This window comes from Phyllostomus discolor, chromosome 9 (assembly GCF_004126475.2).
Source record: "Phyllostomus discolor isolate MPI-MPIP mPhyDis1 chromosome 9, mPhyDis1.pri.v3, whole genome shotgun sequence".
NCBI classification, from domain to species: Eukaryota; Metazoa; Chordata; class Mammalia; order Chiroptera; family Phyllostomidae; genus Phyllostomus; species Phyllostomus discolor.
This window is the reverse complement of record NC_040911.2, coordinates 36,918,973-36,934,531: the sequence shown is the minus strand read 5'-3', so window position 1 is coordinate 36,934,531 and position 15,559 is coordinate 36,918,973. Positions and strand designations below refer to the sequence as shown.

Genomic DNA, 15,559 nt, shown 5'->3' with positions numbered 1-15,559 from the left:
ATTCAAAGAATCAAAAAATTATCAGGAAAAGGGGATGAAGGAACTTTTCACTATAGCAATATGAAGAGATCTGAGAATTGTCATTCTAAAACTTAGTTATAAAACTGAACAAAATTATAAAACCTCATTTCACGGTGCTGGATATGCACTGAAGTCCAAAATAAATGGAGAGGCACACTCAAAAGGAACTAGAACTTCAGGTAAGAGCACCAGGAGTCTTTTGCCATCTAGTCACAGGCTACTCCCATCCTCCAACCCTTCCCCACAGAAGTTTGACCAGCCAAGGCTGTCAGTGAAAACCACTAGCTTTGCTGCCAGAGGGAACTGACTTGATTTGGAGCAAAAGGCCAACAGGCATTGTCGGCAAATTAGCAAATTCAGTAGGAAACAAACAGCAAGCCCACAAATCTGGTAGCATGAGGCTCCCATTAAAGTATGTTAGTTTTCTATTGCTGCTGTAATGATTTAGCATAAACTTGGCAGATCAAAGCATCACAAATCTGTTATATTACAGTTCTGTATTTCAGAAGTCCAAAATGGGTCTCACTGGGCTAGAATCAAAGTGTCAGCAGGGCTTCCTCTTGGAAGCTGTCGAGGAAAATTCATCTCCTTGCTTTTTTTTTCCAGCTTCTAAAAGCTGCCCACATTCCTTGGCTCATGGTGCCCTTCCTCCCTTTCCAAGCCAGAAATGCTACATCTCTCTGACCATTCTCTCAGAGGCACATCTCCCTCTCAACTATGACTCCTCTTCTGCCTCCCTCTTACACTTTTAAGGACTTTTGTGATTACAGTGGATTCACCCAGATTAATTTTCCTGTCTTAAAGTCAGCTGATTACCAACCTCAATTCCGTCTGTAACTTTAATTTTGCTTTACCATGTAACCCAACATACCCACAATACCATACTCTCTCTATTTGATAAAATAACCAAACAGAAAATCAGTTAAGATAATAGCCTTATCAACTAACTTAACCTAATGAACATTTACAGAATACCCCACCCTAATAAGAAACATTATCCAAGATAGATCAAATACTATACTACATAAAGGAATTAGAAAATATCTCAAAAAGAATAAAAACAAAAAAACACATATCCAAATTTCCTACATGCAGCTAAAAGGGAAAATCATAGCTTTAAAATAAATCCCTCTACTGAAAAAGAACAAAAAACTCAAATCAATAATCTAAGTCTTCCTGGCTGGCGTAGCTCAGTGGATTGAGCGTGGGCTGCGAACCAAAGTGTCGCAGGTTCGATTCCCAGTCAGGGTGCATGCCTGGGTTGCAGGCCATGACCCCCAACAACCGCACATTGATGTTTCTCTCTATCTCCCTCCCTTCCCTCTCTAAAAATAAATAAAATCTTTAAAAAAAAACTCCATTTTTTACTTTATAAAAAAAATAAAAATAAAAAAAATAATCTAAGTCTTTAATGAACAAAAAGAGGAATAGGAGCCCTGGCTGGTGTGGCTCAGTGGATTGAGTGCCAGCCTGCAAACCAAAGGGTTGCTGGTTTGATTCCCAGCCAGGGCACATGCCTGGGTTGCAGGCCAGGTCCCTAGTTGGGGGGGGGGGGGGTGAGAGGCAACCACACACTGATGTTTCTCTCCCTCTCTTTCTCCTTCCCTTCCCTTCTCTCTAAAAATAAATAAATAAAATCTTTATTTTAAAAAAAGCCCTTAAAAAAACAGAGGAATAGGAAATGAAAAGAAAGCAAAAAGAAAAATAATTAGAGCACAATAAAATAAAAACAGTACAGAATGTCAATGAAACCAAATATTAGTTCTTTGAAAAGATCAATAAAATTGATAAATTTTTAGCCAAACTAACCAAGGCAAAGAGAGAATACCCAAATTACCAAAAACAGAAATAAAACATTACTAATCCTGCAGATATGGAAAGAAGTACAGGAGAATACTATTGCCTTCATGACAACAAATTAAACAACTTAGTGAAATGGAGAAAAACCTATAAAGACAAAGTAACCAAAACTCAGAAAGAAATAGAAAATCTGAACGGAGCTATATAAAATAATTCACTGATTTAGTAATTTAAAAATCTTCCTTTACAGAAAGTCCAAGCTTAGATGACTTTACTGGTATATACCACCAAATATTTAAAGAAGTAATACCAATCCTTCATGATGTATTTCAAAAAACAGTGACAGGAAGAACATTTCCCAGCTCATTCTATGAACAAACATATCTCAAGAAAACTATACAGCAATATCTCTCATAAATACAGACCCAAAAACAATATTAACAGATTCCAGTAACATATAAAAAGAATTAGTAGCCAATACCAAATGGGACTTATACAGGAATGTAAAGTTGGCTTAACATCCCAAATCAATTAATGCAATACACCATATTAATAGACTAATGAACAGAAATCACATGTTCATCTCAAAAGACAGAGGAAAAACACTTGACACCTATTCATGACAAAAATTCTCAAAGTAGAAATAGAAGAAACTTCCTCAACCTAATAAAGAGCACCTAAAAGAAAGTTACACCTAATATCACATTTATTGGTAAAAGACTAGATGCTATTCCCCTAAGATCAAAAACCAAGACAAGGATTTCTGCTCTCACCATATTTATTCAATATTTCAACACTGTAATGGAATCTAGCCAGTAAAATAAAGAAGGGGAAAGCATCCAGATTAGAAAGGAAGAAGCACACTTGTCTTTATTTGTAAACAATGTGATCAAGTATTTAGACAATGCTATGGTATCTACCAAAACCTAATAAAACTGGTCAGTTCAACAAGGACATAGAATACAAGATCAATACTAAAAATTAACTGTCTTTCTATATAGTAGCGAAAAAGAAAATCAAGAGGAAAATTACATTCAAAACAGCATAAAAAAATTAAAAAGCACAGAAAAAGATTTAACAAAAGGAGTACAAGATCTGTACAGTGCAAGCTTCAAAACACTGTTGAGAGAGATTAAAGAAGATCTAAATAAATGGAGAAGTATTTCATGCTCATGGACTTGATGACTCAATATTTTTAACATGGCATTTCTTCCCAAATTGGTCTATAGATTCAAGATAACACAATTTCTATCAAAACTCTAATAGGTGTCCTTAGAGAAATTGACAAGATGATCCTAAAATTTATACAGACATGCCAACTTTTGACTGAGAATAGCCAAAATAATTTTTTAAAAGAAGATCATAGTTGGAGAACTTCTACTACTCAATATCAAAACTTAATTATAAAGCTACTGTAATAAAGATAATGTGATACTGGTATAAGGACAGGCAGACAGAGAATAAAAGTCCAAAAGTAAACCCTTACATTTATGGTCAATTCATTCCAATAAAGGTGCCAAGGCCATCCCAAGGGCAGAGTCTTTCCAATAAACAGTGACCAGATTTTTAAAATATTGTATATCCATACAACAAAATATTAGTCGTAAAAACCAATTACTGATACTTGCTACAGCATGGATGAACTTCAACATTATGCTAAAGAGAAGCCAGATACAAGTTTTCATGATTCCATTTCTAAGAAATTTCTACAAACAGCATATATCTAGAGACAGACAGCAAATCAGTGATAGCTATAAATGTTCTAAAACTGGGCTGTGGTGATGGTTGCAGAGATGTGTCAATGTACTAAAAATCACTGAAATGTACACTTATAGCAGGTGAATTCTGTGCAATATAAACTATTCCTCTAAGCAACTGTATTTTTTTAAAAAAGGAACAATTAGGAGTTTCCCATCCCTGTAGTACATAAGCAGAGACAGAATGAGCTCCTAGCAGGGATGCTAGAGTGGAAGTCTCCATGACCTTCATCCTTGACCTCACTGTACAATGCTAAAAGCTTATGGCCTTTTAAGCCAAAGTGCTGGTTTATGCATTTTTGTGCCTTTTCCCAGTTACAGTTCATAGGGCTATAAAAGAGAGATTATTTGTGATGGCCCTTCCACATTTCACTTGCAAAACACTGAAAAGAGAATACAGAATGTTTTCACCTTTCGTCCTGTAAAAGCAGCCCGATGAAGCGGTGTGTCTCCCATGTCATTCAATACATTTACTTCTGCACCAGCCTAGTAAATAGGAAAACTTTAAACATCCTTCACATATTAAGAAATATACAAATGTGAAAATAATCTCTTAAAATATATTAAAAATTTCAAAAATTATTGTTAATGTTGATTGGTTGTCACTAGTAAAAATAAATGCATTCCATAGTAAAAGTAAATAGTAAACTTCCTGAAAGGTCAAAATCTATCTGATCAGTAGAAAAACAAAAAGCTACTTTCCTTTGAACATCCATACACCTTCATTCAACTTTAGAAATGGTCATATTTTTTAAAAAGGCAAACCATTTCTGAGTGAAATACTATATTTTTGCCACCAATTTAATAAGTTTTCAGAGGTAAAAAAAGGTGACACCATTTAAATGTACACATCATTTTTGAGATGCAACCCAATTTCAGAAATTCCAAGCTGTGAAAATTAGCCAAAGAATTGAGAAATATGAAGTCTTAAATTATATGGTACTCATTAAGAAACTCTGAAATTATTTTTTAATTACTTAGGATGTGCTTTGGTTATTTTTGTAACTGTTATGCTCAAAAAACTGAAAATCAATAATATTTTCAATAATTCATGTGTCCACTTTTGCAATTTTAAAAAGTCAATACTGTAAAAATCACGGTGTGGGGATGGACTGTGGGAGCAGGGGCTGGGCTGCGCAGAGGAGGGCAAAGGGGGAACAATTGGGACAACTGTAACAGAGCAACAATAACACTTTTTTTAACTTGAAAAAAATAGCCAATACTGTACATATCAAATGACTAAAAAACAGAATTTAATTAATCATGTTAACCTAACTCATATATTTAGTAAAAACCAATTAGTGTCTTCAGTGAGGAGCCATTGCTTTGAAAAAAAGAAATCACGACTCAGTTGGCTTCCCTAAGACTTTTATAATTTCCATAACAATGTTATATTTATTTAAAAATTAAAGCTATAAATATACCTCTAACAGATCCTGAACCACTTGTCTATGTCCAAAATAGCATGCCAGATGAAGAGGTGCCCAGCCCAAATTAGACTTACTTCTTCCTAAAAATGGAAAAAAACAAAGTATTTTTAGAGATAATGTAGGTGATTTTACAATAAAATTAATTTCTCTGTAACAGGCTACTTCAGTACATTGATCAAAGGCTTTTTCACACTGCACTGCGGATGAGTGGCGGACACAAGATGTGGGAGAGGAAAAAGGTAGACAATGTAATGAATTAGCACTTGCAAGGCCCAGGTTCTGCGGCCAGGGTCCTAAGTCGATGTCCTCATTCCTGAAAGGGTGGGAAAAGATATGAAGGGTTACTTTCAAATGAGATGATCACAAGTGGCTGCTGATTCTAAGGTTCTGAGTCTAACAACCATCTCGCTGTCATCTAGTAGATGTGATGTTCTTGGCACAGTATTTTCATGAAAAGAACCTCTCTTTGGAAAACTATAACATGGAAGTGTTAAATTGACACAGAATTTTTCCCACAGCATTTGGAAAGCTGTTAGCTCAGTAAATAGTGACTGGAAATGGAGTCTTGACTTCAGATAAAATCTCAGGTAATGAGGATATTGGGTTGCTGGAGTCCAACTAGATAACAAGAACCAAAGTTAAAGGCAATGAAATGTGAGATCCTAGCAGCAGAGCTGAGAAGAGGTATAAAACAAAAGAGTGTTGCAAAAACTGAAATGAATAAACTAAATCAATTTAGAAAAGAATAAAAAAGAATGGAGCAGGGGGCTAGTGGGGGTTGTGCCCTATAGCTCAGAATTTGGATAGCTCCAAAGGCTAACCAGAATTTCACATCAAGCTTGAGTGGATACAGCCCATCAAATCTCCAAAGCCCGGCACCCTGGAAGCTCTATCAAAGTCCCAGGGGGCACTCCTGGGGAGGAGTTGGACCTTTAATGCCTGTCTTCAGCTCCTGGATTTGAGCCAACCTAGGTCACCAACCTGTGTACCCAGAACAGGCCTCTAACAACTGTCCCTGTGATAGTTTGCCATTTACCCAAATTTCCATAACTGTTGTCTCTTATATATGTGCCCTCTAGAGAAACCAGAGAAAATAAATCCTGGAGCCTCAGTCTATTTCAGGAACATTTCTTTTACCTTCTGTTCTTAACCAAACCCTAGCTTGTACTGACAATGACTCTCCTTTACTCCTCAGGTGGAGCCTCCTCCCGTCCACACACCCACTGCACACCCACTGGTCCCCACTGAACAGAAGTCACGTGAACTTCCCCATCAAAACACAACACTGTCTTTGGTCAGTGACTTCACTCACATTACAACTCCTCCTTTATGACTTCTGCCAACAAGCCATGGCTACAGCACCCCCAAACACTTCTTTGCTGCCACCTAGCAGCCTCCCAGTGGTTTATCCCTCACCAACTCACTGAGCAACACAGTCTTTCCCCCCACCTCCCCTGACAAATCCTGCCGCCATCATAGGGGTGTCTACCACTGTTCAGTATCCCGGCCTCTATTTTTCAGCCTCCCTCATTTCCCACAAACTTTGCCTCTGCTCAGTGTTGGGTACTTGGTCCTAGAGCCTGGATGTCATTACCATCTCTGAACTCATGAACACAGAAAGCCCAGTTTTCCCCAAACGTCCCCCTTTCCAACTTGTCACAGGGGTATACTCCCAGACTCGTTCCTCAACTTCATCAGCCTTTCAGTTCTCAATTATTTTTCATGAATGTAAATACACACATTGTCACTTCCTTCAATAAATCCAGCATTTCTTAATCCCTCATATCAGCATTTCTTCACCAATATCTTTAATATCCTTGCTTCACTGTCTTTGTCACAGCAATCCAGAAAAACCCCAATGTCTGATCAATATACTAGCTCCATTTTTCTATAACCACGCTTGGGTTGCTAAACGGTGACAAAAAAAAAAAGTAACAGAATCCTGTGGATTCGTGGCACCATAAATTCAGGATCTCGTACCCTCCTCACTCTGCTTGGGAATTCTTTTTATAATGCCCTATTTGGGTGTCTCTCCTACATTCCACAAGAGACAGTTCAATCCTTCACTATTCTCAAGCCTCCTACCCACACACTTCCCCATCAACATGACCTCATCTCTTAGCTTCACATGAGAAGCAGCTTTCATAGAATCCCCTGGGCTTCCTGGCACCAAATCGACCACTGTTCCTCTATCCCCAGGCATTCTTCCATCCTTTCCTCCTGATGTCTAACACCAATCCCTCTTCCAGTATCCTGGATCCCCCTCTTTCCTGCTGCTCGGGCACTCCTTTTTCTCCTTTGTCTTCAACCTCTCTCCCTTCAATTGCAAATAGAAAGGAGGAAGTAGACACTCTGTTTAGTTCAATCAGCAAAAGCAACACACTCCTCTCCGATCCCGTGCAGTGCCATCTACCAGCTACTGTCCTCCTCACTCTCCCTGCCCACTCCCAGTCTTCACTTACTCTTTCCAACTTCCTTCCTTCCCATCAGCTCCCACCACACACTGTAGACTAGGTTCACCTCCCACCACGTCATTAAAATTGTCCTCAATTGTTATCAGTAAATGCTGCTACCAAATCCCAGGGGTGCTTTCCAGCTGCCACCGTATGGCAACAATGTTCAGGACTGGATAACATGGCCTCAAGCCTCTCTGGCTCCCACAGCCCTATGTTCTCTGAGGTTTCCCTCACTGTCCCGCCACTTCTTCCGAGGGTGCTCTGGAAGCTCCACTTTCTCTGGTTAGTCCTTCATTATTGGTATCTCCAATAATATCTCCTGGCCCTTTCCCATCACCTTGTTTATATGCTGTCAACCTCAAAATTCATATTTGCATTTCCAACTCTCCACTAGACACCTGCATTGGGATAATACAAAAATATCTCCTGCTTGAAAAGTACAAAGCTGAACTCAACTGTCTTCTTATATACACACATGCACACACAAAGTCTACCTAGTCCCCTCCTGCATTTGTTTTCACAATAAATTGTCCCATGATTCACCTTGTTTCTCAAGTGATAAATAAGCATTACTCTCACCTGCTTTCTACTTTTCACCATTCCCACTGCTTCACCTCCCATGTAACCCATAATGGTCTCTGCTAACTCACTATAACAGCCTGTGAACCGGTCTCCTCACGCCTAGTTCCAAATGGGATTCTGGATAAAGAAATCAAAATTTCCAAAATCCTAAATTATTTTTAAAATACTACAAATATTTTTTATATTCTTTATTACTTACCAAGGATATCTAAAAATTTTGTTCAAGAATAAGAAATATCACGTTCAGAAAGAACATTTACAAAGAACAATGCCCTCTATAGAATACAAAAACCCTGGGAAACATCAGCTATGGTGTTATGAGTAATAGTCAAGTAGATAACTTCACATTCAGACTTGCAGCAGAGTGACAAAACAGCACAAGACAGAATCAGGTATTAACACTACCAATATAAGTTCTTACACTGCTTCCAAAACTTAGTATTTCTTGGAAAACCACTCATAATTTATGTAAAGTATACTATGCATATAAGCACTTTAGTATTTATTTTACTTGCAAGAATGTCTCACCATTAGCAACATACACTTATAACATGGTTATAAGCAAAACTAATTAGATCCACTTTTGTGCCTGCAGCCTAGAAACGATGATCTTAACCTTCAACTGCATGAGTGCGTCCTTCTCTCACTTTTGACTTGACATCAGTGGGTATCTTCTAACCAATAATATTTCTATGTTGATTATGTGAAAAGTAATATAAACAGTCATTTAAAAATTAAGTTGGAGCTGCCATCTCAGAGGAAATGCCTTGCATTTCTTATTCCTCAAACCTCTGGAATATTATTTTCCTTTCCTTCTCAGTGTCTGTTGTCTTGTTGTCACAAGAAAGAAATTTCATAGGGGAGGACTCAAGTATGAATCGTACAAACCTGTTCTCCAGGCAGACCCTCCAGAAACTGACGAAGATATCACCAGACAGGCATCATTTAAACAAACTTTATTGTGGGTTACATGCATGAGATAAAAGCTATTGTGAAGAGACTCTTAGAAGCCCAAGCTGCAAATTGGTGAGCATAAGCCCAGCATTTAAAAGTCATTAAGACATTTACTGCCTTAAAAAAAGAATGTTGTCATGGATAAGTTGGTCATGGAACAGGTTAGATGGCACATCCCCCCTTAGGTATTAGTTGGGCCCCAAGATTAACTAAAACCATTAATGTGCATGTAATAAAAAGCTGGAGATTTTCCATCATCTTGACAGTGTTGGCTTTTTGATCACTGCCTTTCAAAAGTGCACGTATCAATGTGCATTTGGCAGTCCAGCTACCTGGGGCTTTAGATTAATATCTCTTTTTTTGTCTTTTTGTGCAGCTCAAGGGAATTTGTCTTTAACATGAGACCTTTACCCACTAAAAATTTCTCCCTTGGGAATTCTAGTTACTATATGTACAAACATTTTGATTCCTCTTCCTGTGCTGTTTTAATGAAATGGACCAGTTTAGCCAAAATAATTTAAATAATTTAGCCATTCATGGGGAGCTTCCTTTGAAGTCCACCTCTAGCCTGTTCCCCCTTTAAAAGAAAGGATTCCAAACCTCTCAGAGTCAATGTAATACATTCTTTGATTGATATGCAGAAACTTCTAAAAAACAAGAATCACCAAAAAAAAAAAAGTTCTAAATGGATTTGAAAAGACTCAGCCATCTAACCAGGTGCTTTAAAATTTCTTATTGTCCTGGCTGGCGTAGCTCAGTGGATTGAGCACAGGCTGGGAACCAAAGTGTCCAGGTTTGATTCCCAGTCAGGGTAAATGCCTGGGGTGCAGGCCATGACCCCCAGCAACCCCACATTGATGTCTGTCTCTCTCTCTCTCTCTCTCTCTGTCTCTCTCTCTCTCCCTCCACTCCCTCCCTTTCCCTCTCTAAAAATAAATAAATAAAATCTTTAAAAAAAGAAAAATTTCTTATTGTTTGTCCTGCCTGAAACCCGGTCAGATATTTTGAAGAGTTTAATAATCATGATCAGAAATTTGAAAGAATTTAAATGTCTAACAAGATATTTTTAAAGCTTCCTCAGCAAGTCCTCAGGCCTTCCAGGGGATGATCAGGAATGTAAACAGAGTCCACAACTGTCTGAGGTTAAACAAACCTGAGGGGGAAACATGGGAAAGAACCTTTTTAAAGAGCACAAGTTGCTGAAAAGGTTTCCTTGCATAAGGAGCACATGCAGACACACACACACACACACACACACACACAGAGCCTCCCTGCAGATTATTTATCAAGGATAAATACAAATCTTAAAAGTCTTCTCTAAAACTAGCAAAAGCCTTACCCATATGAACAAAAAGAATTACTTCAACTGTTATAAATGAGAGGATTTTAGCCTTATTGTATCTGTCTCATGGCTGAAATTTTAAAAGCTAAACTATCAGGTCTCTGGGTACTCTATCTATATATGTGTGTATATATATCTACCTCTAGAAGATGCTGATAAAATTGGTTTCTTAAGAGCTCTGTTTAGAGAAGAAGATGGTGGCCAAGTATGTGGAAGCTAAGTCCACTTGCTCTAGCCCCCACCTCAGATTCTCAGCTGATCTTCCAACAAAAAAAAAACCTGAATAATCAACAGAATCTTAGCTGATATGGAGATCTGAGCCAAGGAGTACAGAAGATACTTCACAATGGGCACAAACAAGACGTGGTGGGGGTTGTACGTGCCTTGGTAGGCGCGTTGCAGGCCTGACTGCCCACATGATAACCTCTCCATGGGCGTGGGTCCTGTGCATCTCCGAGTGAGAGCTGGGCCCACACCACCCAAAATGGTCTCCTACAGAGGGGACCCAAATATATAATATCAGAAATGAAAGGGGAGAATTTAACGGATACCACAGAAATACAAAGGATCGTAAGAAGTAACAACGAACAACTAACTATATGCCAAGAAACTGGACAACCTGGGCGAAACAGATACATTTCTAGAAACATACAATCTTCCAAAACTGAATCAAGAAGCAGAAAGCCTGAATACACCAATAGCAACTAGTGAAACTGAGCATTATTCAAAAAATTCCAAGCACACAAAAGCCTTGAATCAGATGGCTTCACAGGTGAATTTTATCAAACATTTGAAGAACTACTAACTCCTATCCTTCTCAATCCATTCCAAAGGATTCAAGAAGAGGGAAGACTCTCAAACTCTATTTACAAGACCAGTTATTATCCTAATTCCAAAACCAGGTAAAGACACAACAAAGAAAGAAAACTTCAGGCCAATAACTCTGATGAACATAGGTGCTAAAATCCTCAACAAAATACTAGCAAAGCAAATCCAACAATACATTAAAAAGACCATACACCATGATCAAGTGAGATTCATCCCAGGGATGCAAGGATGGTACAATATTTGCAAATCAATAAACGTAATATACCACATAAACAAAATGAAGGACAAAAATCACATGATCATAACAATAGATACTGCAAAAGCATTTGATAAAATCCAGCATGCATTTGTGATAAAAAACACTCAGCTATGTGGGAATAGAGGGAACACACCTCAACATAATAAAGGCTGTATACAAAAAACCATAGCCAACAATATACTCAACAGGAAAAAACCAAAAGCTTTCCCCTTAAGATCAGGAATAAGAAAAGGCTGTCCACTCTTACCACTCTTATTCTACATAGTACTGGAAGTGCTAGATACAGCAATCAGACAAGAAGAAGAAATGAAAGGCATCCAAATCAAAAAGGAAGAAGTAAAACTGTCATTATTTGCAGACAACATGATAGTGTACCTAGAAAGCCCTATAGTCTATACCAAAAACAACTCAACATAATAACTGAATTTGGCAAAACAGCAGATTACACAGTCAATATTCAGAAATCAATGGCATTTTTGTACACCAACAATGAAATATCAGAAGGAGAAACTAGGAATAAAATCTTATTCACTATAGCAACAAGAAAAAATAAAGTACCTAGGAATATATTTAACCAAGGAGTAAAAGACCTGTACTCAGGGAAACTAAAGAACACAGAAGAAAGAAATTAAGGAAGACACAAACAAATGGAAGTATATACCATGTTCATGGGCTGGAAGAATTAACATCATTAAAATGTCCACACTACCCAAAACAATCTTTAGAGTCAATGCAATTCATATTAAAGTACCGATGGCATATTTCACATATCTAGAAGAAATATTTCAAAAATTTATATGGAACAAAAAAGACTCTGAATGGCCTCAGCAGTTGAGGAAAGAAGAACAAAGTAGGCAGAATCACAATATCTGATATCAAACTATACCACAAGGCCACTGTAATCAAAACAGTCTGATACTGGCATAAGAACAGACACATAGATCAATGGAACAAAACAGAGAGCCCAGAAATAAACCCAAGTCTCTAAGGTCAATTAATATTTGACAAAGGGGGAAAAACCATAAAATGGAGTAAAAATAGCCTTTTCAAAAATGGTGTTGGGAGAACTGGACTGGTACACACACACAAAAAAAAAAAAAAAAAGAAGAAAAGTAGACCACCAACTTACACCACATGCTAGAACAAACTTAAAATGGATAAAAGACTTAAACATAGTGACATCATAAAAGTCCTAGAGGAAAACATAGTAAAATTTCGGATATTCCATGTAGCAATGTTTTGCCAATGTATCTCCCAGGGCAAAAGAAATAAAGGATTAAATAATAAACAAATAGGACTACATCAAATTAAAAAGCTTCTGCATGGTTAAGGAAACCATCATCAAAATGAAAAGGGAACTGACCATATGGAAGAAGGTATTTACCAATGATACATCAGACAACGATTTGATCTCTAAAATATATAAAGAACTCATACAACTCAACATGAGGAAGACAAACAATCCAATTAAAAAATGGGAAAAGGACCTGAACAAATACTTCTCCAAGGAGGACATACAGACGGCCCACAGACATGTGAAAAGATGCTCAGCATCACTAGCCATCAGAGAGATGCAAATTAAAACCACAATGAAATTATCACTTCACACCTGTCAGAATGGCTATCATTAATAAATCTACAAATAACAAGTGCTAGCAAGGATGTGGAGAAATGGGGACACTTGGTGGGAATGCAGACTGGTGCAGTTGCCGTGGAAAACAGTATGGAATTTCCTCCAAAACCTAAAAATGGAAGTGTCTTCTGACCTAGCAATTTCACTGCTGAGAATGTACCCTCAGAATCCTGAAACACCAATTCAAAAAGAACTAATGCACCCCTACGTTCATAGCAGTGCTATATACAATAGCCAAGTGCTGGAAACAGCCTAAGTGCCTATCGGTAAATGAGTGGATCAAAAAACTATGGTACATTTACACAATGGAATTCTATGCAGCAGAAAGAAAGAAGGAGCTCCTACCTCTTGCAACAGCATGGATGGAACTGGAGAATGTTATGCTAAGTGAAATAAGCCAGTCAGTGAAAGACAAATACCATATGATCTCACTTATAAGAGGAATCTAATGAACAAAATAAACTAACAAACAAAATAGAACCACAGGCATGGAAACATGGAAGAGACTTACAGTGACCAGAGGGGAGGGGGTAGGAGGATAACAGCAGATAGAAGGGGAATACACTAGTTAAAGAGCATGTATGACTGACCCACGGACATGGACAACAGTGCAGGAGTTGACTGTGGAAGTGGGGGGTTGGGATGGGTGGGGGAGGGCAAAGGAGGAAAAATTGGGACAACTATAGTAGAATAAGAATAAAAAGTATCTTAAAATAAATAAATAGCTCTGTTTAATTGACTTAAAGGAATTGAGTACTTATACCAATTAAGAAATATAATAGAAACTAACCCAAATATTCTTCAAGTTCTGAAAAAACACCTGGTATTAAAGCCAATTTAAGTGTATTGGTTTAATTAAAACAGACATATCTTTAGAGTTATCAGAATGAAGTATGATACTTTTATTCTACCTAATAATTCAGTACAATAAAATTTTCATAATCTAAGCATAATTGTTAAGAATAGATATAATGAAAGATTTTTCAATGAAACTTTGTAATTATGTGATATCATATATGTACTTAAAAATAATTTCCTAATATCTTTTGGTATCTTGAAATTTTAAAGTTATGCTAGCTAAATTAAATGATGGGCATATGAATGTTTAGATCATTTCCAAGTAAGATAAAATATTGAAACATTAATTGCTAAATATGCCTAATTTACCTACTTTTGGCTTTTTAGTATTACAGAAACTGAAAGATAAATATGGGTTTATTAATAAATGCTTCATGTCATATTGAAAGGCTGTACTATTAAAAGGGGAACATGTTCCTTGAAATTATAAAATGTATTCATAAACTGCCATTCTGAAATAATACTAATGTAAGTGTTTGGAATTAGTTTAGGGTTAAATTTTTTTTAACTCTTTTTTTTTTTTTTGCAGTGGAGCCTTGACTCCACAGCAGTCAAGACTCTTTTTTTTTTTTTTTTTTAAGATTTTATTTATTTATTTTTAGGGAGGGAAGGAAGGGGGAGAGAGAGACAGAGAGAGAGAGAGTGAAACATCAATGTGTGGTTGCTGGGGGTTATGGCCTGCAACCCAGGAATGTACCCTGGCTGGGAATCGAACCTGGGACACTTTGGTTCCCAGCCCGCACTCAATCCACTGAGCTACGCCAGCCAGGGCAAAAATTTTTTTTAAGATTCTACTTATTTTTAGACAGGGGGAAGGGAGGGGAGAAAGAGGGAGAGAAGCATCAATGTGTGGTTGCCTCTCACACATCCCCTACTGCGGACCTGGCCTGCAACCTAGGCATGGGCCCTGACTGGAAATTGAACTAGTGACCCTTTGGTTTGCAGGCCGGCACTCAATCCACTGAGCCACACCAGCCATAAGAGTCCTTTTCCCATTTTTTAATTGGATTGTTTGTCTTCCTGGTGTGGACTTGTGTGAGTTCTTTATGTATTTTGGAGATCAAACCATTGTCCAGGGTATTGTTGGCATATATGTTTTCTCATGTAGTAGTTGGTTCCCTTTTTATTTTGCTGATGTCTTCTTACAGTCTTTTCTTAACCTGTAAGGAACTGAGATTTTTAAGAAGGAACCCTAAAACATTTCAAAGAATCTCCATCTCTCTCTTTATTAAAGGGGAAAATTAAACTAAAAGGCCTATTTGAGATGCTAAAATTACATGGGAAGCCCTGTAAGCAAGTAAGAAATAATAATTATGCTGTATTTCTATGCACATATTATTACATTAAAATGTTCTACATTTTTAAAAAAGACTTCATTTATTTTTAGACAGATGCAAAAATTGGGAGACAGCAAGGGAGGGAAAGATAAATGTGTGAGAAATGCATCAGTCAGTTGCCTCTCAGATGCCCCCAATTGGGAGCCTGGCCCCCCAACCCAGGCATGTGTCCTGACCTGGAATTGAACTAGCTACCTTTCGGTTTACAGTCCACTGCTCGATCCACTGAGCCATACTAGTCAGAGCTAAAAGTTTTATAAAAATTTCTGAAAATCTAAAATGTCTCGATATATTGTTTGTAA

The 15,559-nt window shown here is 37.5% G+C and overlaps 1 protein-coding gene across 2 annotated transcripts in view; it reads right to left on the bottom strand.

Annotated features, from left to right (window-relative positions):
* Nucleotides 1–15,559, bottom strand: part of OSBPL1A (oxysterol binding protein like 1A) — a 208,100-nt gene that overhangs the window by 176,593 nt on the left and 15,948 nt on the right. For both annotated transcript variants that reach the window (XM_028523968.2, XM_036009197.1), the window contains exons 3-4: nucleotides 5,003–5,088; nucleotides 3,990–4,064 (exon numbers count right to left, since the gene is read on the bottom strand). In XM_028523968.2, coding sequence (XP_028379769.1) covers nucleotides 3,990–4,064; nucleotides 5,003–5,088 — 161 coding nt within the window. The remainder of the gene's footprint in view (nucleotides 1–3,989; nucleotides 4,065–5,002; nucleotides 5,089–15,559) is intronic.